Source organism: Arabidopsis thaliana, chromosome 5 (assembly GCF_000001735.4).
Source record: "Arabidopsis thaliana chromosome 5, partial sequence".
NCBI lineage: Eukaryota > Viridiplantae > Streptophyta > Magnoliopsida > Brassicales > Brassicaceae > Arabidopsis > Arabidopsis thaliana.
In genome coordinates, this window is record NC_003076.8 from 14,284,746 (window position 1) to 14,308,398 (window position 23,653).

General features: G+C 33.5%; 3 protein-coding genes, 1 long non-coding RNA gene and 3 pseudogenes across 8 annotated transcripts; 3 read left to right on the top strand and 4 right to left on the bottom strand.

Annotated features, from left to right (window-relative positions):
• Nucleotides 1–86: 86 nt before the first annotated feature.
• AT5G36260 (Eukaryotic aspartyl protease family protein) lies at nucleotides 87–3,664 on the bottom strand. The gene is made up of 10 exons (NM_123017.4): nucleotides 3,208–3,664; nucleotides 2,283–2,412; nucleotides 1,950–2,191; nucleotides 1,646–1,870; nucleotides 1,408–1,570; nucleotides 1,263–1,333; nucleotides 948–1,038; nucleotides 713–788; nucleotides 563–634; nucleotides 87–474 (listed from the first exon to the last, which is right to left on the bottom strand). The coding sequence occupies exons 1-10, from the start codon at nucleotides 3,432–3,434 to the stop codon at nucleotides 323–325; spliced, it is 1,449 nt and encodes a 482-aa protein (NP_198475.2). The 5' UTR covers nucleotides 3,435–3,664; the 3' UTR covers nucleotides 87–322.
• A 1,157-nt stretch (nucleotides 3,665–4,821) lies between these two features.
• On the top strand, nucleotides 4,822–5,032 carry AT5G05335. The gene has a single exon (NR_142827.1). It is a non-coding gene; the product is annotated as an other RNA (long non-coding RNA).
• A 3,134-nt stretch (nucleotides 5,033–8,166) lies between these two features.
• Nucleotides 8,167–9,083, top strand: AT5G36270 (annotated as a pseudogene). Its single transcript has one exon.
• A 1,454-nt stretch (nucleotides 9,084–10,537) lies between these two features.
• Nucleotides 10,538–12,301, bottom strand: AT5G36275 (annotated as a pseudogene; the record flags this gene model as incomplete). Its single annotated transcript has 1 exon — nucleotides 10,538–12,301.
• Nucleotides 12,302–14,489: 2,188 nt separating this feature from the next.
• On the bottom strand, nucleotides 14,490–14,798 carry AT5G36280 (acyl carrier protein; the record flags this gene model as incomplete). The annotated part of the gene is made up of 1 exon (NM_123019.2): nucleotides 14,490–14,798. The coding sequence occupies exon 1, from the start codon at nucleotides 14,715–14,717 to the stop codon at nucleotides 14,490–14,492; it is 228 nt and encodes a 75-aa protein (NP_198477.1). The 5' UTR covers nucleotides 14,718–14,798.
• Nucleotides 14,799–17,916: 3,118 nt separating this feature from the next.
• Nucleotides 17,917–20,437, top strand: AT5G36290 (Uncharacterized protein family (UPF0016)). Of its 2 annotated transcripts, NM_180767.2 has the most exons (10): nucleotides 17,917–18,107; nucleotides 18,208–18,309; nucleotides 18,392–18,463; nucleotides 18,546–18,683; nucleotides 18,772–18,870; nucleotides 18,971–19,043; nucleotides 19,509–19,597; nucleotides 19,726–19,809; nucleotides 19,908–19,967; nucleotides 20,039–20,437. In NM_180767.2, the coding sequence occupies exons 2-10, from the start codon at nucleotides 18,232–18,234 to the stop codon at nucleotides 20,225–20,227; spliced, it is 882 nt and encodes a 293-aa protein (NP_851098.1). In that variant the 5' UTR covers nucleotides 17,917–18,107; nucleotides 18,208–18,231; the 3' UTR covers nucleotides 20,228–20,437. The 2 variants fall into 2 exon arrangements, with proteins under 2 accessions (NP_851098.1, NP_568535.1); NM_123020.5 differs by having other exon boundaries at nucleotides 17,917–18,309.
• Nucleotides 20,438–21,778: 1,341 nt separating this feature from the next.
• AT5G36293 lies at nucleotides 21,779–22,291 on the bottom strand (annotated as a pseudogene; the record flags this gene model as incomplete). Its single annotated transcript has 1 exon — nucleotides 21,779–22,291.
• Nucleotides 22,292–23,653: the final 1,362 nt, after the last annotated feature.

Genomic DNA, 23,653 nt, shown 5'->3' on the forward strand with positions numbered 1-23,653 from the left:
CATAACAGTTTGTCATTTTTGGCATTTTACTTTACTTTTGTCAAATTTCAGTTACATTACAATAACATTGCAAAACTAGTTAGTACTTCTTTTCTGGTTGCCAAACATAACATCACAAAATAGTTACGTAGATGTTTTTAGTCCTTACGTAAATTACAAAGACTTAAGAGTTAAGACCAAAAGAGTACATATATATATCTTTGGGAGTATACAACAAAGAATGAGTAAGTTGTCTATGTAAAGTTACATGACCCAAAAAGCCAAACCACACCCACAAAGGATCAAATGAATCAAAACCCAAACCATCTCCTTGTTAGCAAAACTATGAAGTAAAAGAATGGAAAACCCAAATTAGTATGGACAATAACGTTACAAGTGTTCCGTTCATAACCGAAGAAGCCGCCGATATGAGATTTTCTGCTCCGAGTTGGTAAGCCGCTCCTGATCCATCTTTGACTTTGATGCTTGACGAACCTAACGAAACAAAACATTTTTGGTGTGTTTGACTTCTTCTTTGATCATCCATCGTCATTTAACTAGTTCTTGAGTTTTAGAGACTTACAGTTGTGGTCAGCCCATCCAATGACCTCATTCTCCAAATCGTATACTACTAACTTGTTTGAAAGCACCAAATCTATAGATGAAGAAACCAAATCTCAAGTCAGACACATGAAGTGTAATACATGGTTTAGTAGTATGATATGAATTTTACCTCCCAAAAGGATTACATCAGCTCCGTCCTGAGTCGTCATTCCACCAGATTGCCAACCAAAGCAATACATGTCTTCCTGTTTAAGAAAATCATTACATTGTGCATGAGACAATTCATGAAGGTTGACAATAACACCATCTATAACTATGTTGTTCAAATCTATTGATCAAAACTCAGTTAAAGTAGGAATATTCTGTTGAACTAAACACATCAAAGTAGGAAGCGACTGACTTACACGAAGTGAGAAAAGATAGTCATGCGGATACACACTCAGTTTCAGTGAGTCTTCGAAATGAAGATTGACCACGGGAAACGCTTTATCTGTGCTGCAAGTACAAGAAAGATAGTTTAGCATCGCACATAGTACAACAAAAAAACTCACAACATGTAATGATCCAGATCCATGTACTCAAGCTTCTTTGCACTAGTATGTCAGACTTTTGCGCGATTTGCGTTATCCGCGATGAAGTAATATATAGCGACCCTTGGTATCGAGAAACGAAGAATGATTGAGATATAGAGGCTAGGAAAAGGAAGCAAGTCATCTTACTTTGAAGTGAAACTGAAACAGGCAAAAGTTTCCTGTACCATGTGTAGTTTCACCTGTTGTTTAGCAGTAATCTATATACAGAAAAATTACCATGTCAGGGTTTTGAGAATAAACAAGAAAGCCAAGTAATGAAAAAGAGTTTCACCTTTTCGATTAGTGAGTTATACAAATTCTGTGGTAAGTATGCTAAAGTTGTACCACTATCGATTATCGTTCCTCCATCACCGTTAGTACTAGCTAGACTTGGTGGAAGGTCAATAGGGTCACCATCCACATCCATTCCCTTTAAAATGACATTGTAATGTACCCTAAAAAACATTGGAGAAAGTTATTACAAGAAACAATATATAATTATATGAATGACTAGAGATGGTCTCACTTACTGATTAGGAACTATAGGAGTTGTTTTCACTACTGGTGATTCCACTTCACCAACAGCAAAAATCCCACCTCCATTCATATTATCCAAACAATGTGAAAATATTCTCTTTGTACTCCCCCCGGCAGCTAGTTGCGAAATGATCGAGGTATTTGATTGTCCGAAGCCCATAATACCGTCAACCGCTGAGTCGGTTTGTCCAAGCTGCCCTGACTGATTTTTTCCACACCTGTCTCAAAGAGGGATCCTTATGATGAAGCAGCATTCACTACCCGAATACATCAAAAGTGTACCGCTATACTACTTACCCGAATACAACTTCCTGCGCAAGTGGCGCGGTTCGAAGATTTCCAGTCACTTGTTCTAAAGTAATGTTATCCTTTATAAAATCTCCATCACTTGTACTTCCATCTCCATACACTACATGATAACTACATGGCTTCTTTGCCCCACAAGTCTCGGATTGCATAATGAACGAACAGAAATCATCTTCACAGCCAACATTCTTCGATGTCGAAGAAGTTTTAGAGTCATATAATGATAACGGTATCTACACAGCAACCAAACATACATCTAAGATTCCAAAATGTAACACTTCTTAACACAAAGTTTCGGTAAACACGGGTTATAAAGAAGCATACACCGAGATCAGTTTTCACAGGACACTTGGGACATGGTGCACAATTAACCCAAAGTATATCACTTCCTGTATCAACTTGAACATAATATTCCTTTGGTGGTGACCCAAGCTTGATTTTGGTGAAGTATAAACTGCAAACAAATCAATCAAATGAAAGTCTCATTAGTACATACATTAAATGTTTTGGAACCAAATTTTGACAAGTGGCATTTAATCGCTAAATTACAGCGATTTTAGAAAAAGATATCATATCTCGCCTCCGCAAATTAGTTTCATGTTTAATTCCGCTTAACATAGCGTTTTATAACGCCGTTTTACTCGCAATTTCTAATCCTATTTTTCGAAATATTTGATTCTACAAATTTTGAAAAATGACTTTTAATCGCCTTAATTACAGTGATTTTAGAAATCATATCTCGCCTCCGCGAATTCTTTTCCGGTTTAATTCCGCTTATCAAAACGTTTGATAACACCATTTTACTCGCAATTTCTAATCCTATTTTTTCGAAATTTTTGATTGTACAAATTTTGACAAGTGAGTTTTAATTGCTGAACTACAGTGATTATAGAAATCATATCTCGCCTCCGCGAATTCATTTCGTGTTTAATTCCGCTTATCAAAATGTTTTATAACACCGTTTTACTCGCAATTTCTGATCCTATTTTTTTTGAAATTTATGATTCTACAAATTTTGACAAGTGACTTTTAATTGCTAAATTACAACGATTTTAAAAATCATACCTCGCCTCCGCGAATTCATTTCCGGTTTAATTCCGCTTATAAAAAATTTTCTTATCCCATGATTTTTTCAAAATTTTCAATCCTACAAAATGTAACTATTGCATTCTCCTAGTTTCAACGACTAAAATAAGCAACACGATCCAATCTAGAAATAGCAAATGAAGAGGGATCTAAAGAGACAAACCCGATGGAGTCGGCGCGACTATCGCCACCGAGAGGAAGATCGATATTCGCAAGCATACGAGCGTGACGGAAGCTGTCGTGAGATTTGAGCTCAGACAATTGTTTCTCTTTTCCGGCGAACTTATGCGTCACATTAAACACGAAATTCCCAGAAACAACTTGGATCACCAAAACGAAAACCACCGCAACAATGCGTGAAATTCTACTCGGATCCATCGTCGTCACCATCAATGTCTTCACTGTCAAGAAATTATATTATCTCTCCGATCCAAATCTCCGGGAAAATCAAAATTGAGATTTGTTTGAAATGGTGAATCGAATTGAATTGAAATTCATTTGGAATTTTAAAAAAGAGTTTTATGTATTTCTGATGATGAGAATTGAGTTTGAAAGATAAACCAAAGAAAGCAACAGAGGAAGAGAGGGAGACATGGGAACGAGAAGAGAGGGAAACGCAAGAGAAAGCGACGCGTTTTCAACGGTGATTTTTTAGCTTTTTTGTTTTGTTTTTTGTTTTTTTTGTCTTTTGTTGGTATTTTTTAATTGTTTATTCATTATTTGACCAATAGGAAAAAGAGGTAATAACAAAATTAACTTTTAAACTACAGTAAAATTTCTATAAATCAATAATATTGGAATCCAACAAGATATTTTATGACTTTATAGTGGTAAATATTACTTTTAGATAAATTGATATTTATTAGCTTGCAAATAGCTTTATTTAGTTGTTAATTTTTTTTTGTTTTTTTTTTTGTTTTATATAAAAACTATCGGTTGATCCGGTAAACTTCGATAGAGACGCACCGAAGTGCTTCACAGTAAACATCTTCCTGAAAGCCCACCACACTGTATGTCCCAAGTTTAGAGTGTTTTTCAAGTTATTTCAAGGAGTAGTTAGACCGCCTGCATTCTAACTACCATATAAACTAATTAAATCAAATCACAAATGACAGACTTCTGAAACAAATGTGTTTTTGTTTCCAAAGATAATCGAATTTGGTTTAGGAATTTCACCATTTACTAAAACTTCCCCTACTACTAGACTACAAATGCTTGAGTGTTAATTTTTTTTTTCTTCAAAATATGTATTAAACAAATTTAATATAAACAAAATTAATAATTATAATGTTATGATTTTTTTGGTTTTAGACTTGAACATGTGATGTTTAGAAGAAGAAAACTATGTTTCCTACAATAAATAACAAAGATTATATATGAAATTGCATATTTTAATTGTAATTTTTTATATAATTAATTGAGTGAAATATGTGTGAGTAACACTAATGATAAATCTGTAAATATTCGACGAAATCCATATTCTTTCTATGTAGAGGACAATTTGGGTCTCGTTTGATGATATAGGAGGTATGAGATCATCTCCCGAGTTAGATAGAACGAATGATGGAGTCTTATTCGGACACTTGCCATTGGGATCTATAGAATACTAGTAGGCAGCCCGTGCTTTGCACGGGAAAATAACAATATCCATAGTATAGTATTTTGTTTCTTTGAAATCTACAACTATTACACTAATGATGAATGTCACAGCCTCACAAAATACAATTTGTTTAGTTTTATTTTATCGAAATACATTGATTGGATGTATTACACATTGCTCTGTAACTCTCAATAGAAGTCCTTCTCAACTTCACCCAAATCGTGATATATATATATATATGTATGTGTGTGTCAAAATCAAAGAAACTTTCATTAGAAACAACAAAGTATCTTACATAAATACACTAACTGTCTCAGGCATAGAAAAAAAAAGAGAAAGAGTAGATGAAGAAAACAAAAGATATACGGAGCTATTTTTTCTTCTCCAAAAGCTTAACAATAATAATGATGGAGAAATGAATAACCTTCGAATCAAAACGCTTTTAAAACTTGAACATATAAGAAGGTTTCACATTAAAATCATTTTGCAGACTACATCGTGGAAGAAGATGTCAAATCATGCCACCCATCTCTCAAATTGGTTTTCTTCTTTTGAATTGAAACCCCCAAAACATTTGCATCCATTTTGTTTCTATACGATTCTCGCAAACTCATGTGGTCATTTTGTCGAGCAGGGTGCATAGAAAATGTAAAAAGATAAGACCAAGTAAATCGCAACAAATAGCCAAAGTTTTAATGATATTCATATCAGCGATTAGGTGGACCAAACTCAACGTGTCGTGGGGAGTTAACATCGTCCATCACATTAGGCATCACAAAAGTCTCAACTTTCATTGTTTATGTCATCTTTTTGTTTCTCTGTTATACAAATTTTGAAGAAAGAATGGACGATCTAAAGTTATAAGAAAGGAGAGAAGAAGAAGAACATGAACCTGTTTTTATTTTTGTAAAAGAGGCTTATACGGTTGCCATTTAGATCGTAATTTAACTGGCAAAGGGATTGAAAGATGGGAGAGAAAGTGAAGAATCTTAAGATCGTGGAAGGAGCAGTTGCTAAAAAAGTGGTCAGACTTTTATTTATTTTTTGTCAAAAAAAATTGTGTTGAAAAATAATAGTAGAAAGCAGTGAATTGTTTTACGAATGTGAAAGACCAAAATTTTAAACTTAATCATACGTGGCAAAAGGAGAGACTTGCAGTTTTGGGAAAAGTGACTGTTGATTTAGTATAACTAGATTAGATATCATGCAATAAGGCAATAAGACATATCTGCTGATAGCATGGTATGTTGGGATTCAAAGGTGTTATTGGGATTGGTCTATATCTTGATGGGGACAACTAGGGCTACCGGCTTGTAAACGGGCCATGTTAATGATTGAAGACATGTTGCAAATTAGTTGAGACATCAAGCCGTCCCTGAATTTGACAAGGCTACAAGCAAGAAGAAAAAAATAGGCTGCATAACTATTATTTTTTGAATGACTGTTCTTTGTAATTAAAATAAAAGAAAACTTGTCTAAGCTGCTCCCAAGTCTCAAACCCGTGAACTGGTGACTTTCACAGAGAAGCATTAACCATTAATCAATGATTATTTTTTTGAAAAACAGCCGAACATTATGTCATATTAGATTTGATGTTTTAGTGTTTTGAGTTTGTTCCACAAAGATTGATTTTTTAGGTTTTTATTTTATTTTTTAAATTTTTTATTGATAAATTATAGATTTCAAGATGTAATGGTTAACTGTTTTATACTACTATTGGTTCAAACTTATTAAAAAAATGATTGGCAAATAATTAAACAATAATTGTTTCTTAATATATGTGAAAACTAGAACATTAAACTTTTCGGAACATAGGCAGTATTATTTAACGGCCGCAAGCTATTGCTTTGCTTGCTTGGCCTCTTCAACGGCTATGGAGACAATAATTAATCTTTATCATTGAACACACTGTTTTTCATATTTTTCTTTTTTTTTGACTTTGGTTATAGAAAGTTTCTAGAAGTTAAGATGAAGAAAAATATGTGAATCGAATCTATCGGTTTCGAAAATGCATCATCACTCAAGGAAGAGAAGTCAGAATAGAAATAGAGTAAAACGTCTATAAATTAATAATGTTGGGTCATGATATTCTATTAATATTATAGTGATATTAATATTATTAATTAATATTGTATATTAATATTTATTAATTTAAGAGAGTTTTTTTAGTTGTGAAACCTTTTTAAAAAAATATGAGTTAAAACAAGTTGATCTAAATAAAATGAATGGTTTATATGTTATAAATTTTGTAGTTTTAGACTTAAACATTTAATATTTAGAAGAGAAAACATTTTTTATAATGAATAAAAAAAGATTATAGAATTCACATTTACAAATGATATACATAAATTCAAAATTTATAAATAGTGACATCAATTGTTTAAAATTTGAAAACTTACAGAAAAGTTTGGCTATTTTTATAAAAAAACTTAAAATATATAATTTACATGATTATTAATTTAGGATATTATTGGGACCATATTTTACATATGAGCTAAGAAAATATTATCTTATTGAATTTGGTTAATGTTTATATTGGCCCGTCTTATTTATTTTATCGTTTTTTTTTTGAGTGTATATATTATCTAACTATCCATTTTTTTTACCGCTTGGTTTTTATTTGTTGACTACTATTCTGAGTATTGTAAACTTGATTTGGAGGGCGGATATCTTGGGTCCTTACAATCAAGGCGAATCCTCGTGTAATTTTCTTTTCTTGCTTTGAATAAAAAATGGGACACAAATGTCTCCCGATCACTTACCAAAAAAGGTGTTAACGTACACGAAGGAAATTGAACACATTCTGAAAGAGAAGTTTGATTAATGATTACATATTTGTCTAAATCTTATGAACGTATGATCGTAACATTAAATATGTGGAGGCCAACCAGTTGGAGCTTTTGGGTTACTTGTAGGATAAGTTAATTTCAAAATGGTCATTATGAGTTTACAGTACCATTTTTACTCAACTCATTCAATATTCGAACTATAAAAAATATCATATAGTTTAGTGGTTTGATCTAAATGAACAAATTCTATCATAAAAAGAAAATGAATTTAGTGGTTTTAAAACAAGAGGCAAGAGACAGAGAGAAAAATGATTAAAAGAAAATACAAAAACAAAATAAAGTTTCAACTTTTAAGTTTATGTCTAACAAAAACAAAATAAATCCTCAATTTTTGTGGTATTCTAAGAGTGGTGTTTTTGGAGTATTTTGAAAAACTCGTTACTAAAGGGTCATTTAACTCCTAGAATTAGTCAGAGGCTTCTGCGAAATCTCAATACGTACGTGATGCTTAATCTAAAAATAAATAAATCAGGAATAAATACTCAATTAGGAGTAAATACTCTATTAGGGCACATATAGTAAAAAGAAAAAGTGAAAAAAAAAATCAAGAATGTTGGGAGGCACGTAAACTAGAGATTGAATTATTTATAAGCTCATACATAAAATGTTGTCGTATGCACGTTATGCATTTCCTCTATAAAAATGATATATAGTCGTTATGGCAATTTATGTGGAAAACAAAAACAACAGAAATGGGCATCGAAGTCTGCGTGAAGGCCGCATCAGGTGCACCTGATGTTCTCGGTGACTGCCCTTTCGGTCAAAGGATACTTCTCACTCTCGAGGATAAGAAACTTCCTTACAAAACTCATCTCATCGACGTTTCTCTCAAACCGGATTGGTTCTTGGCTATTAGTCCCAAGGGAAAACTTCCATTGGTGAAGTTCGATGAAGACGAAAATTGGGTGGCTGATTCCGACCTTATAGTGGGAATCATCGAGGAGAAATATCCGGAGCCTTCTCTCGTGACGTTTCCTCCTGAGTTTGCATCTGTGGGCTCCAAGATCATTGGTGCTTTTGTGATGTTTTTGACGAGCAAAGATCATGCCAATGACGGGTCCGACATGGCTTTGTTGGATGAACTTGAGGCGTTAGACCATCACCTCAAGACTCACGTTGGTCCTTTCGTGGCGGGAGATAAAGTAACGGTCGTGGATTTGAGCCTAGCACCAAAGCTTTACCATCTAGAGACTACGTTAGGACATTTCATGGATTGGTGTGTCCCTGAGAGTCTAACTAATGTCCGTGACTACATGAAGGTGTTGTTCTCTCTTGAGTCTTTTGAGAAAACTAAGGCTGCCAAAGAATATCTGATTGCAAGTTGGGCTCCTAAGCTCGACGTGTGATGCATTATTGTCTTGGGTTAGAAAATATATGATCTTGTGTTTATTTCCCTCATCTATTAAACAACGCGCCAAAAATGTTCTCAGTTGTTGTCTTCGTTATCTTTCAAAATTTATGTGTTTTAGTTGGTGAAATTAGATCTGTCTGCATATGTTATCTTGATGTACCATATGATAGACTACAACTTAATTACATCATATATATATATGAAAACCATATTATGAACGTTATGAAAAAATTGAAAGATATGTTTTATTGGAATTTGCAATTTGATTCTCCATATGTTCTATCCATTTTTTTTGCTCATAAGAGTGATTGTGACATGATTTTATTATGAATCCTATTTACATTGGTATTGTTGAAAACACGTTAAAGGTTATTGTGTGTGTTAGTTTGGTTTTTGTGTACGTTTTTATTTTCATATTCATTCAAAAATCCCATGCATATTTTTTGAGTAATGTTACCTTCAGTTAATCAATTTTGGCTATACTTTCATTAAAAATATTTTCTTCTATTAAGTCATTCTAAGAAAATATTATCCTATACTATTATTTGGGGAGTATACTTATAAGTTGTAACATTGAAAATGTAACAAATACATTAATATATTATTATAGAAATATAATCATAGAATTTAATTTATTTAGTAATATCGTGAATCCACAGATTATAAAATAGGTCTAATAATATATACTAAATTTAATTTATTTAGTAATCTCGTGGGTCCATGGATTATTTACTAAATAAATTAAATTTAATATATATTTAGTATATAGTATATAAGGAAGCTGATAAGATACAACTTCACATTGTATATATATTAATATATACATTAATATATTATTTGAAAAATATAATCATAGATTTTTTTTTCTATTTCTTTAAAAAAAAAAAGAAAAACCCATCAAAATGATTATATAAAGATTTGATATCTAACTTGCCGTATTAATTTGTTATTAATTATTGTACTCCACCTCACATCCTTATATGATACTCCACTTCACATAATTATTGTACTCCACCTCACATCTTTATATTATACTCTGTTTGTGAAAAAGAACAAAATCGTCATATCATCCATATATATTGTTATATGTTCGTAAGGAAAGCATGTTGGCCTCTCACTTGATGAGATAAAATTTGCATGCATTTATGATTTCAATATTCAATACCTGAAAGAGTGGCATCAAATTGACACAAACCAAGATCACACAAGCATTGCGCAAAACTCTCGGTAAGGATACCGCAATTGAGAACAAAGCTACCTGGATCTGGAAGGTTTTTTTTTTTTTTTTTGAAATCCAAGAGGTTTTGGGCCGAAACCCGTATTCCCCCAAGCCCGAAACCACAACATGTAATATTAGTTTCGTCCCAAGCGTCACTCGAAACGGCGACTTCTAAGTTTCGCCTAGAGTCTTTAGCAATTGAGCTAACGACACTTGGTTCTTTTTTTTTCTAAAATTGGTGGTCCAGCTGGGAACGAGCGAGCAAGCCATAGTGAATCTGAGTGGTGTCGAGCTGTGATCCGTCCACTGCCGAGAGCGGGAGGTGATCGCTGCTCTATGAAACCAGCCTCACGCATTGCCCACCAATGTAAGAACCGCCTGAGCCAAGCCTTCGCTCAACACACACAGATCACTCACAGCTTGGACTGGGCAGCCCAGAACAATGCCACAACAGATCTGACCCGTGGACCGAGTCAGTGTTCCACCAACTTATTGTCCCCACTTGGTTAACAAGCCCTCGTTACTGATTTGGAAGTTTCTATTTAATCTTATTCTGAATAATGTAGCTAACATGTGTAGAAATCGTCATCACACCTTGCTCAGTATTCAAATCCTTAGTAACCATCCTCTTCACATATTGTGTGACCATAGGAGAAGACTTCACAACATCTATAAGTGGCATCTGTACAATCAGCTTATCCATCATAACTTTGCATCTAGCATCATCTAGCTTATGTTTGGACTTCCTAGGACTCTTGGGGAAAAGAACCTTGTGTTTGGTTGCCTTTTCTACAGCTGAAATTGGGTTCTGGTGAAATCGCAGGTCTGGACTGGTTTGGTGTCGATCGACACATTATTGGTGTCGGTCGATACTGTCTGTTTCTGCAGTATCTGTGTTCACTGGTATCGATCGACACCAAGTAGTGTCGGTCGACACTGATATCTGGTCAGCAAAAACTGCATCATCATTCTCTTCCAAATTGACGATTTTGGCTATAGGAAGCTCCTGTTAAAGCACTGGATTTAATTGTTTTCCACTCCTTAACTGAATAGCACTAACATCTTCTATATTTGTACTCAATTGCTATATTTGATTGTTCAATACTTGAATCTTCCCATTCAAATCTTTGGATACAACACCCAATTTGTGATCAAAATCTGTCGTTAGCTTCTCTTGACCTTTGAGAATCTGTTTGAACATCGATTCGACCATCTTAGTAATCTCGGGTGGAGGGTGGGCTTGGGTTGAAGAAGCATAATTCATAGTGAAGCTTGTAGTTTGCTGAACCGATGTCTGAGATGTAGACTTCTGATTGTAGTTCTTGTATCCATGTTGATCCATCATCTCTGAAGTGGCTACACTGTTAACCTGTGCAGCATACTGAACCTGTTGATTACCAAGAAGAAAATCAACTTTGGAACTTAACAAGGCAACTTGGTTGTTATCGGATATCTCAGCTTGCGTTTTCCTTGCAATGTCAACGCTTTTGGTACTAATGCTGGAAGTCAAGCTTTCAATCAACATTGTTGAATCCTCTGGATATCTTGACATGAAATTACCATTACTAGCTTCATCCAAAGCCATCTATTAACGCCAATCAACTCCTCTGAAGAAGATACCTAACAGCTGAACCTCATTAAAACCATGATGCGGGTAGTCTCTCTCATATTCTCTGAATTTGATCCAAGCGGCTTTAAATGCTTCTCCGGCTTTTTGAGAGAAGGTGGAGATCTTCATTCTCAGCTCCTCGGACCTTGCATCGTATAAAAGTTGTTCAGAAAAAACAACTTTTATTTCTTTCCAAGTTGTAAGAGATCCAAGCTTCAACTGCTTAAGCCAAGAAGCTGCTTCCCTAGCAAGAGAATATGGGAAGAGCTTGTAGAGAAGGTAGTCACAAGAAATACCTTCTGCTTTAATACTCGAAACCAAGTCTTCAAACAGATCAATATGATCCATCGGGTGTTAGACCATGAAAAGGGTGCATACTCACAAGAGTAAAGTATGCATGTTTTATCTCGAAATCTCTTCTTTCAAATGTAGGTGGTCGGATTGCAGACTGATTGGAATAGAAGAGATCTTGTCTGTTGTAGTCATCAAGAGTCATCCTACGACCATCTGCTCTGATTTCTTCTTATGTCGATCAACAACCAGCTGGTGCCGATCGACATCCTCTGCGATTTCTGGTATCACGTTTCCCTCTTCATCAAGTTTCTGGCCCTCTTCGTTGTATGCCTGACCATCTCTGTCTCGTAAGACTCCAGCAGCATCAGGTCTGATAATCAATCTCAACATATCCACTGATTGCTAACTTTCCGGTTGTTGCGTTCAAATTCCTATTAGCTCTTGTCACAAGAAAAAGAACGCGTGAGTAACAAAGTAAAATAAAAATTAAGACTAAATTCTACACCTAATCTAATGGTGAATCGAAGAGAACTTGGCAACGACGCCAAATTGATATGAGTCAAATTACCGTATTGATTACTCTCTCAAATAAAGAGGTTGTTATAGCACTTAGGGATCGAATTCCACAAAGTTCTCAGATTACACAATAGACTAACAGTTTCAAATGAAGCTAAACTGAAAATATTATAAGAATAAAAGACAGAAAATCAATTAAAATTGGTTGTAGATTCAGATGATTAAAACGTTGGGTTTAGGGAAATTCTCAGGAAATATCAGAATAGTAGATCTAGCAATAAATTAGAATTACGATCGAACCATTCTAGAACTCTAATCACTATTATAGAGTAACCGATGGTTCGCCGCATTACTCACTATGCTTAGTAGTATTGATTCTAACTCTTTTGTAAATCCCTAGAACTAAGCAAGCATTATAATCATGTTTGATAAGTTCACCTAAGTATCTAAATCGACGCTAGTCCGCATCTAAATACTAGGCTCATCTAAGATAGTTCTAGTAATAGAAGTCTTTTTGAGTACTACCTATTAACCTAAAATCAAGTTCTAGTAATTCTAGAACTAGCACTAAGAACAATCAAAGATGAAGAATTCTAAATATATTATCCTAACAGGATTTTCGGTATACTAATTCATCTAAATCCCTATTGAGAGTCCCTAAACCCAACAAGAGAACTATTCATACATGATTATCAAAGACCAAAACATGTTTAAGGTAGAAATCAATGTAAGAAACAAGAAGAGAATATAGTTTAGAAAGATCTTCTCTAGAGAGAGCTTCATATGGTTTTGGCTCTAGAGGGTTTTGGCTCTAGAGAACAAAGTGAAATAAAGGGTAAAGAAAAGTTATCAAAAGTTAGATCTAAACAATGACCTTAAAATCTTTGTACAGTAGAAACTCTATAAATTAATACTCGATAAATTAATAAACACGATATATTAATATATTTTGCCGGTCCCAAGTCAGGCCAATGTAAAAATTAACTAAAATCGATAAGATAATAAGATAATATTTTTTTTGAAATCCCTATATAAATTTATAGTCCCAATAATATTATAAATTAATAATCATAGATCTTAAGTATACATTTTAAGACTAATATTTATATGAAAATTTTGTTCAAACTATAATTACAACTCTTTTTAAAATACAACTGGTATGATCTCTATTGTACTCACATAACTTTTTGAGTATTTGATCCGTCATAGTTAATTTTGTATTTGAGAAGGTATTGCTAAGATTTATGTAAAAAAAATTGGATTAAAATTCATGTTTACTTTACTTCACGTTAATATCTTAGATATACAAACACAATATCTTACAGAAAAATAAATTAAAGAAGTCAAAGAAAAATAAAAAACCTAACATAATTATATATCTAAACAACAAAATATATGGAAAATTAAATTAAGAAACATTTTAAGAAGAATATAATATTATATTTTATGTATAATATTTCTATAAATTAATATTTATTAATTAATAGGATAAATTAATATTTATTAATTTATAGGATAAATTAATATCACTATAAATTAATAAAATTCATGGTCCCAACATTATTAATTTATAGAGTTTCTATTGTATAAATTCCTAAAATTGTGTAGGGACTTCTTTGAAAATAAGGAAAAGTTCTGAAGCGAATTTGGAAATCTTCAAAACTTCAATAAGTTGCGCAATTGAATTGGCGTCGGATATTGGTGTCGAGCGACACCAAGGGTGGTGTCGATTGACACCTACGTGAAGTTTGGTCTTCGGATTGCTTTTGTAGCATAAGTTTTATGTTTTTCTCCAGAATACTCTATATTCTCCAAATGCATCCCAAACATGTAAAGACCTGAATAAACTATACAAGACTCTAAAAATAACAAAAGAACTCTAAAAACTATACCTAAATCATAGTTAAAATGAGTGAAAATCGAGGTATATCAATGTTCAAGAAACAACATAACTCTAGCTTCTATAATCAAATCAAATGTCTATCTATCATAACTGAATTCACCAAATCAGAGGTAAGAATCTGAAAATACTTTAGAAGGCTCAAATTTTTGGAAGTTTTTGACGATAGAGAGAAAGCGATATGTGACTTCAGATGTGTAGAGGAATGCTCTAACTTCTTTAGAGAAACGCCGAAGAAGAACATACAAAGGAGGGGAAGTGATACGGCTTGAGATTTGAAGAGAAGGTGTGACATTGACAATGAGATATTTAAGCAGAGCACCTCTCGCCGCCATTGCTGTAGAAAAGCACCCAGAAAAACCTTGCTCAAAGAAGGAGCTCTGGTCAGATCGATGGTGATGATTTTGTTATTAAACGATGTCGTTTTATTGTAAGTATTAAGCTCTCGATTCTGAGCCTATTAACGAAATGCCACGCACCACACATAGCCACAAAGGAACCAATCAAATTTTTGCACAAAAAAAAAGAATAGGAACTAATAAAATCAGGGAAAAAAACAAATTTGGTTAGAATTTGTTTAATTTGCATTTACATGAAAACTAAATCAATCGAGTATTTTTTAAGCAATTTAACAACGGAATTTTGAGATTTTAATACCTAAATAGTATTAAAAAATGCCAACGATTTAACTATGTGTTGCTTTCACAACGAAGATCAGAGATGTTTTATCAATATGAAGGGCACAGAACTGGTAGGTCTATTTCAGGTCTTGCTTTGGTGGTTATGAAGAAACATTCATCGCTAGTGGGAGTCATGATTGTGAGGTAAAAATCTCTAACTCGCCTACATTACAGAAACATAGAATGAAGAAAAAAAGAATAAAAAAGAGAGACAAATAAAGAAGAAGAGATTGTCATTTTTGTTTAGCCTCACCCCCAAATAGTTTGACATTGTCTTATCTTCCAATACATACAAATAAAAAACAGCTATGTGTTGTGCTCTATTTCACATGAAGAAATGAATGTCATGAGTATCGAATCTATCATCAGTTAAATCTCGGCTAAATCGTGAACCTTGGTAGTGATACAACTTACAACATACATCTTAACCAATTTCACGTTCGAAGAGAAAACTCGTGATCATTTTTTGTATTCTCTTTCAAATCTTATTAATAAAAGTTGACTGAATAATAAAGAGAAATAAGGTAAGTTACAAAGTTATTAATATATTAGCATTGCGATATATTTTTCGCATCAAATTTGTTGGACTCCATATGTAGTAGTTAAATTCAAAGAAGTGTTTAAGTGTAAGAAAAATATTCAAATTACCACTAAGATAAGTGTTTATTCCAATTTACCATCATTAGTTTTTATTTTATTTTATTTTAAGTACCATTACAAAATTGTTTTGTCCAAAAATACCACACACATTAAAAGTAATTTTTAATGGTTTATATGTGGGTTTGGGTTTAATATTTTAGGTTTAGGGTTTAGTTTTCAGGGGATTAGGACTTATTTTTAGGGTTTGTGATTTAGTTTTGAAGGTTAAAATTTTAGTTTTACTTTTATAGTATATCAATGGTAGGCCTGACAATAATTGGGGTAGAGCAAAAGAAAAAGTGGGGGCCAAAATTTTCCATTGCCTTACTATACAAAAATACAAAACCAATAAAAAAGGTAGGTTTGTTTACTAATTAGACAGCTCATATAAAAATCAGTCCATATAAAAATCTGTTAGCCTTTGGGCTTTATATTTATTTCTTATGAAATTCTTTCTATGAATTATACATATAATTTTTTTTATTCTAAAATGGGCTACTTAAATATTGGGCCATAACAAATGTTTTACTTTGCTGTGGTCAAGGCCAGCCATAGGTCATGTTCGTTTGCTTGTCGCTGGCGACTGAAACCAGCGACAGCGACCAAAAGTTGTTCGTTTGCCTGTCGCTGGTTCAGCGACCAAAACTAGTGACAGTCGCCAGCGACCAGCGACCGCAATTTTTATTCGCTGAAATTTTATCGATCAGTCGCTGGTTTCGGCCCTGTTCGTTTGCCTGTCGCTGGCGACTGAAACCAGCGACAGCGACCAAAAGTTGTTCGTTTGCCTGTCGCTGGTTCAACGACCAAAAGTAGCGAGAGTCGCCAGCGACCAGCGATCGCAATTTTTGATCGCTAAAATTTTTAGCGATCAGTCGCTAGTTTCAGCGATTAGTCGCTGAATCCAGCGACATGCAAACGAACAACTTAGCGATCAAAATAAATAAATTAAAGAATAATTAAAAATAATTAAATTAAACAGGATTAAATTAAATTAAATTTAAATAAATGTTTTTTGCACTCTGAACGGTTGTGTCTTTTAATCGCAACTTTCCGTAATAAATATTGACGGTTGTTTTTCTCGCTTGTGTCTTTTATTGCAACTTTCCTATATTGTAATTTTCTGTCAAAATATTTACGGTTATTTTTTCTGGTTAGTTATATATATACTATTGAATAACTACGAAATTTATAATATGCATCACTTGGAGTTAGATTTGTTTTAAAGAAATTATTATATAAACAAATTTATAATATTTTTTTCTGCGATATCACGAAGGGTTTGAGTTCTAGTTTAATTAAAATAATTCTTATTAAATTAAATTAAAATAAATTAAATTCAAATAACATAAACTAATTATAGTCAAATTATATTTGATAAAACTAAAATAAATAAATATATTAATTTATTTTTCTCATGATGTATGATATATATGATTTACATTTTGATTTTAAAATATAAATTAGCACCAAAAATAATTAATTTTTAAAAAAATATAGCGACTGTTTATAGCGACATTCAAACTAACAACACAGCGACAATTATTAGTGATTATCGCTGTAATTGGTCGCTGAGTCCAGCGACAGACAAACGAACAATATATGTTGTCGCTGGTTGTTGTCGCTGGTCGCTGACTAAGTTTGAGAAAATATATTTTAATGAAAAAGATATATTTTAGTGGTATTTTTGAGAAAATATATATTCTAGTTTTGACTAAGTTTGATGCAAATACTGAGTTAGAAGTCGTGATAAGATTTGAGGGAATGCTTAGCAAACAATCGATATTGATAAAAACAAAAATTGCTTCAAACATTTTTATTTCCCTCTTGATGTCATGACATTCCTCCTAAAGAACCTCCAAAATAGAGTCTAAAAATCTTCTCTTTTTGCTTTGGATCCACTTCGTCTAATAAAAAAACAACAAGTATGGAGTCTCAATCGTTGAACCTCCACGAGATTCCTCTCACTCGACATCCTTATTTGCTATTGTTCATGGTTTAATTACCTGAATACTTTACAAAAAACTGAAAATATCGAACCGGAATCAAAACAAATCGAGAAACCCAAAACCAACACAAGTAGTATTTTTTTTTTTTTTTTAAAGTAGTCTTTTGTAAAAATTTATAATATTGATGTTAAAATAGTATTTTGTAAAAATTTATAATATTGATGTTCACGATAAAAAAATTAGTTTTTCAAATCTTTTTTTAGTATATAGTGCAATTTCTTAAAATATAGTAGCAACTAGTAAAATCTGGAATATATAATAAGATTTAAAAATATTTTTGTAAACCGTGTTAATTTGATTAATTCCATTACATCTTCAAAACCGTACAGATCTCTGTTTCGGAGCAGCTTCTTCACACGCTCAAGCTCACCGATCGATTCTTCCAATGCTCTTCTAATTCGTAAGTAATTTTCCAGATCCAACCTTTCTCAGATTCGCTCTTTCCCGAGAAAATTTGAAGAAACAGAGATTCATCATTTTCTCTTCCTCTCAAAAATCAGATCTGCAAAACTCTCAGATCACTCATGGGTTTGATTTCAAACCCTACCCGTTTGATTCTCGTCGCCACCATCTTCTTCCTCGTTTCTTCAATCTCCGGTCAGGTATAACGCCTTTTTCTCCTCCATTGATTAGTATTTGTGAAAATTCAATTACGTATAACGCCTTTTTTCTCTTCTTTACTAGGATTCTGTCGTTGAGAACAATGAGAGACAAGAATCTGAAGGATCTGGTAAAGAGCTTGGTCGTCGTGGAATGGTAATTTTGAATCTCGATCTACTTTTTTGCCTTTTTCGAATCTGAATATCTTTTGATAGATTCTTTATTTGTTTGATTTCAGGTTGGTACTGAACGAATTGGAGTTGATACTGTTGTAGACAATATTGGTGCTCTTGGTTTGAATCTAGACCTTGATGCTACTGCTCCTAGTGTATTTGATGCTTTGTTTTCGAGTTTCTCGATGATACTTGTCACCGAGGTTCGTGTGTGTTGATATGATTCAAGCTTAGGGTCAATTTTTAGTTTTAGTGGTTAGAGCTTAATCTTTGTTTCGTATTATATGTTAGATTGGGGATGAAACTTTTATAATAGCGGCATTGATGGCTATGCGACATCCTAAAGCTACTGTTTTATCTGGTGCACTCTCAGCTTTGTTTGTTATGACTGTAAGTTGAAAATTACTTGTATGTATATTCATTGTGGGAAAAATCATCGTACTACAGAGGGTATTGTCTAACTGTTGTGATTTTTCTGAATTGAGTTTAGATACTTTCTACTGGACTTGGTAGGATAGTGCCAAACTTGATATCGAGGAAGCACACCAATAGTGCTGCTACAGGTATGTAGTTCTCTCATATGGTGTGAGTGTGACATTGCCAATACTATAGTTTTGGGTTTTTAAAGAATTTGCTAGCTTAAATGAATTGAGAGTGCTATGCAACTATACGATCATGAATTTTTGTCTTATGGAAAATGTTCTGTCCGAGGCTTAAACCTTGTCCACCAATCTTTTAGTGTGTCTTGTGATTATGATTTTGCAGCTCCGGTTTACTTGAACTGTATATCTTAGTATCTAAGTTTATTTGACATGGTGAAATGGTAGGATAATTGATTCATTTAGTAGAAAAGTAGCTATCCAAACTGATTTCTTCATGTCTTTTTTTGTGAATATGTAAAACACTTAAATGTTAAGAGTAGATATCTGTATTATCATTGGAATTGGTGCACTTACTTGTAAGTTTTGGTGGCTCTTTCTTTTTAATCTGAATCTCACTTGAAGGATCTTACATCTTTGAAAATGCAGTGCTCTATGCATTTTTTGGTTTGCGACTACTCTACATTGCTTGGAGGTCTACTGATTCAAAGTCAAATCAGAAGAAAGAAATGGAGGAAGTAAGTTGTTCTCATGCTACCTGTGTTGCCAGTTGTTTGCCTATTTATAATTAAAAGAGATTCTGCCTGACATTCTTATTTGCTATTAACATTCAAACTTGTCTGACTTCCCATCATCTTTGGTAAAGGTTGAAGAGAAGCTCGAGTCAGGTCAAGGGAAGACACCCTTCCGTCGTTTATTCTCAAGATTTTGTACCCCAATATTTCTGGAGGTATTTTTCTAGGGCATATTGATGCTTTCGGTTGTATGATTTTTGCGGTAAACTGTTTAAAAAGTTGCTATAACCCCTTCTCTTGTATTTTTTTGCAGTCCTTCATCTTAACCTTTCTAGCTGAATGGGGTGACCGTAGCCAGATCGCTACAATAGCTGTAAGAGTCATCTCTCATATCTAGCTTCTTACTAAAATTGACCAGTGACTGACTTTTATCTTTTTTTGAAGTTGGCGACTCACAAGAACGCCATAGGAGTGGCCATTGGGGCAAGTATTGGACACACTGTGTGTACTTCACTAGCAGTTGTTGGAGGAAGCATGCTGGCTTCAAGGATCTCGCAACGTACGGTCGCAACTGTTGGAGGCTTACTCTTCCTCGGCTTTTCAGTCTCCTCCTATTTCTATCCTCCATTGTAGTAAATGTGCTTCTTTCGAAAATGGGTGTTAGAGACAATTTCTAAGTAAAGTTTCAATTTTTTTTTTGATTTTAATTTAAGTTTGATATTTTGTTTAATATCAATGGCCAAAATGGCCAAACCAAAGAATCCAACGCCTATGCTTTTACAATTTACTTTCTTGAAGTGTAACAAATCTAATTAAATAAAATTTTGCAGTATCCAATTTTTCATGTAGTTGGCTGATCATGTTTATGAGGTTTCTCCCAAGCCTCGATCTGAAACTATAACAGTTTCAACATCTCGTTTCTGTCTAAGTAATGAATCTCGAGAAGGTTTGGTAGCAATCGAACACAAACCAAACTTCACAAAGAGTAAGGATTGCATAATAATAGTAGAGTAAACAACATGGTAAAGAGATGTTCTTTGTGAGACAAAGTTAATGAATCTTGTCCTAGGTGGCTTAAGACAATGTATTAATGTTTCTATGGCTATGAGAGATGAGAGATGTCGTGAGGTGTTGTGTGTGTTGGGCATGTGTGTGTACCCCTAGGGGCTTAAGACAATGTATTATTGGGTTTGAGATATCTTCAAAGTTCTTTTAGTCTAGAAGGGAGAAGTGTTGTCGTTTAGGCCAAAGGGATGGACATGTGAGCTTGCAACGGGCTCGTTGTGGATACCCGTGATGATGTGGCTTTTGGCCGCGGCTCCAGAACGAGGAGCATTTGCCAATATTTCGTTCTCAGCTTGCTACTTTCGCGAGACTGTAAGACACGTCACACGTTACACGTGCGTCGTTAGTATATCGGCATAACTATAGAACCGCTGAAGGAAATGAGTTGATTCCACCTCTCGATGAAAGCTAACTCAGTTGGATTTCTTGTGTCCAAAATTCACTTAAATTGGTGGTCGTGATGTTCTTCAACTAGTGACAAACTTCTGATGCCCATAATCTGTCTAATTTCTTGTTTTTCAACACCTTGTGTTTATTTTTTCCAAAGACAGATAAAATACCTTAAAATTACAAATACTTGAAAAACACCTTAAAAACACCATAACCATATAGACCACTTATTAAAAACCTATGAAAACTATAAAACAAATAGGTAGAAATAAAAGTATATCAATTAGATAGAATTGCTTATTCAATTAGTATGTGAATTGGTGTTGTGACTGAAATCCTGCAAGACTCTAGGGTTGAGAATCAAGAACTAGAACCTAGTTCTATATATGTGTTCTTGATAAGGCAAAAAAGGATTTGTGGTTATGTTATTATCATATGTGCGCATACATATGACATGAATGTTTCCGAATGTGATATTATAGCACAAATATCTCTCATAGGTAATAAGTCACCCATATTGCAAAACAACACTTGAAATATACAGATTGAGAGCTTTTTGAATCTTCTTTTACCAAAAGTAAGTGAGTTCTATTTTAAATTGGACAAACACTAGACTAAATATGGAATAACATAACTAGTGAATGGTTTTAACCGGAACATATCTAAGAATTTTCATGTAAACGATGATCGTCCCATAACTAGTGGGAGCTCAAAATGCCGTTTACGCAAGCCTTAAGGCAACTTCGACCTCGATATTATGTGTCAAATTCGCTTAGCTCTACCGTCCATTTTGCCACCTAATTGGTTCTGGTTATGAAGGACTGTTCGAAGCGGTTGACTGGTTAGGACAATTACAATTTGTGACTGAAAATAAGGCAGAAGTTTTATTGCAGATGCGATTATGACTACAGTGAGCTTATCCATCAACAGATACCGATTTTTTGGATACGTCAAAGACTTGCGTATGTAAGAGATAGGTTTCTGTTAGCCCTGCACAAAGATCACGTAAGGATCCCGCTGATGGAGTATTGTGAGACGGAGCATAAAAGTATTGAGGTTCTCCGGGTACCAGCTTTGCCAATAATGGCAGACTGGACATATATGCTTTTAGTAGGTTGCATACTTCTCATCCCATTCGAAGTCTCTTTTTACTTTTAACAATTGATAGAATTGTAGGCATTTGTTGGTTGATCTCACGATGAACATATTTAAGACTGCAATTCGACTAGTCAATTTTTGCACCTAAAACATGGATGTCATATATAGTCAGTAACACACTGACCTTCTGGTGTGAATGAGGAGGATTCATGAGACTTCAAAATTTAAATAATATCCAAGATAAGAACAAGTGCATCGTCGTGAGGTTTGGACAAACAAACTGTTTCTCTTTCCTTAAAAGAAATGACATTGTTGACATTATTGGATTAATTGTGAAAATCTAACTATGTTTGCTAGTATTACCTAATTTGTTGTCGTAGATCAGCGGTGGAGAGTCCTTATTAGTCATAAAGGTCCACATTTTGAGTACCCATGGAAGCAATTTTTTTACCATTATTTTCTAATAAAACGACATTGTTTTGAAACTTTAAAACGATGTAATTTTGATTAAACATAAACTTCTCACGGAAAATTAACTCCTTTAACAGAAAATCAACGGCATGCTGCCCAAAATGGCCAAGTAAACAAAAGTTGACCATTTTATCCAAAAATCAAACAAGACTTTGTGATTTAGATGATAGTTCAAAATTTCATGTTTTTTTGTCTCAAATTTGAAAGTTCGCGTATTTTTTGACATTTTACCCAATCTTGTACATACACTATCGTTAAAAACAATATTTTATCTTTACCTTTTTCTCTAAGTCCTCCTCCTTGCATATCAAAAAGTTCTTGAAATTTTGCACAAAACAAGTTAGTAAATATGTAGTAGACAAAAGAAATCCATACTGGGATCTTACCATAAGTGAATATGTACCCTCTGTGAAAGTGACATGAATTTTCAATAGAAACAAAGAACTCTAAAAAAAATTTATTTCCCTTTCACGAATGAAACTTCATGACAAAATGTAGAATTCACTTCCCCAATACTTTGTGAAACTAATAATAATATCCTGAATTTAGTTAGAGAATTTATAAAATTATGCGAACGTTTCTCCTAAGCTCGTGACTTGCGAGAAGATAATATTACAAGACTTCGAAGTATTAATTTTATGGTAAATTTTAAATGACTAAATTTTTCATTTTTAGTTTAACAAACACTCAAAATCAGAAAATCTCCTACCACATAGTTACTTTTCAAAACAAATTCTAAACACAAGATATTTTTCAAATTTATAAACCTAAATAGTAAATACAATATTTTCAAAAACTTTTGTGGCACATCCGTTTTTTCAATTGTTACATCTAATACTCTGTATATAAATTTCAATTTTAAGTTTATAACCAACAGATGATCTCGACTATTACAGTGTTGCATTGAGGCATGGTGAAAATATGATTAACAAAATAGCGGAGGATCTTTGTGTGGAGGAGAGTGAAATGCAAAGGGAGGCTAACAAGTTGAGGAACGACACAAAGATGAAGAAGAAGAACAAAGCAAAGGGGAAC

What these genes read in the sequence shown, in the direction of transcription:
- AT5G36260 (NM_123017.4), bottom strand. Translation starts at nt 3,434, where the DNA reads ATGGTGACGACGATGGATCCGAGTAGAATTTCACGCATTGTTGCGGTG. An exon ending in CTGTGAAAACTGATCTCGGT is followed by an intron (nt 2,192 to 2,282) that starts GTATGCTTCTTT and finishes GTTGCTGTGTAG; the next exon opens with ATACCGTTATCATTATATGA. An exon ending in TGATGTAATCCTTTTGGGAG is followed by an intron (nt 635 to 712) that starts GTAAAATTCATA and finishes CTTCATCTATAG; the next exon opens with ATTTGGTGCTTTCAAACAAG.
- AT5G36290 (NM_123020.5), top strand. Translation starts at nt 18,232, where the DNA reads ATGGGTTTGATTTCAAACCCTACCCGTTTGATTCTCGTCGCCACCATC. An exon ending in CAGCTTTGTTTGTTATGACT is followed by an intron (nt 18,871 to 18,970) that starts GTAAGTTGAAAA and finishes AATTGAGTTTAG; the next exon opens with ATACTTTCTACTGGACTTGG. An exon ending in GCCAGATCGCTACAATAGCT is followed by an intron (nt 19,968 to 20,038) that starts GTAAGAGTCATC and finishes CTTTTTTTGAAG; the next exon opens with TTGGCGACTCACAAGAACGC.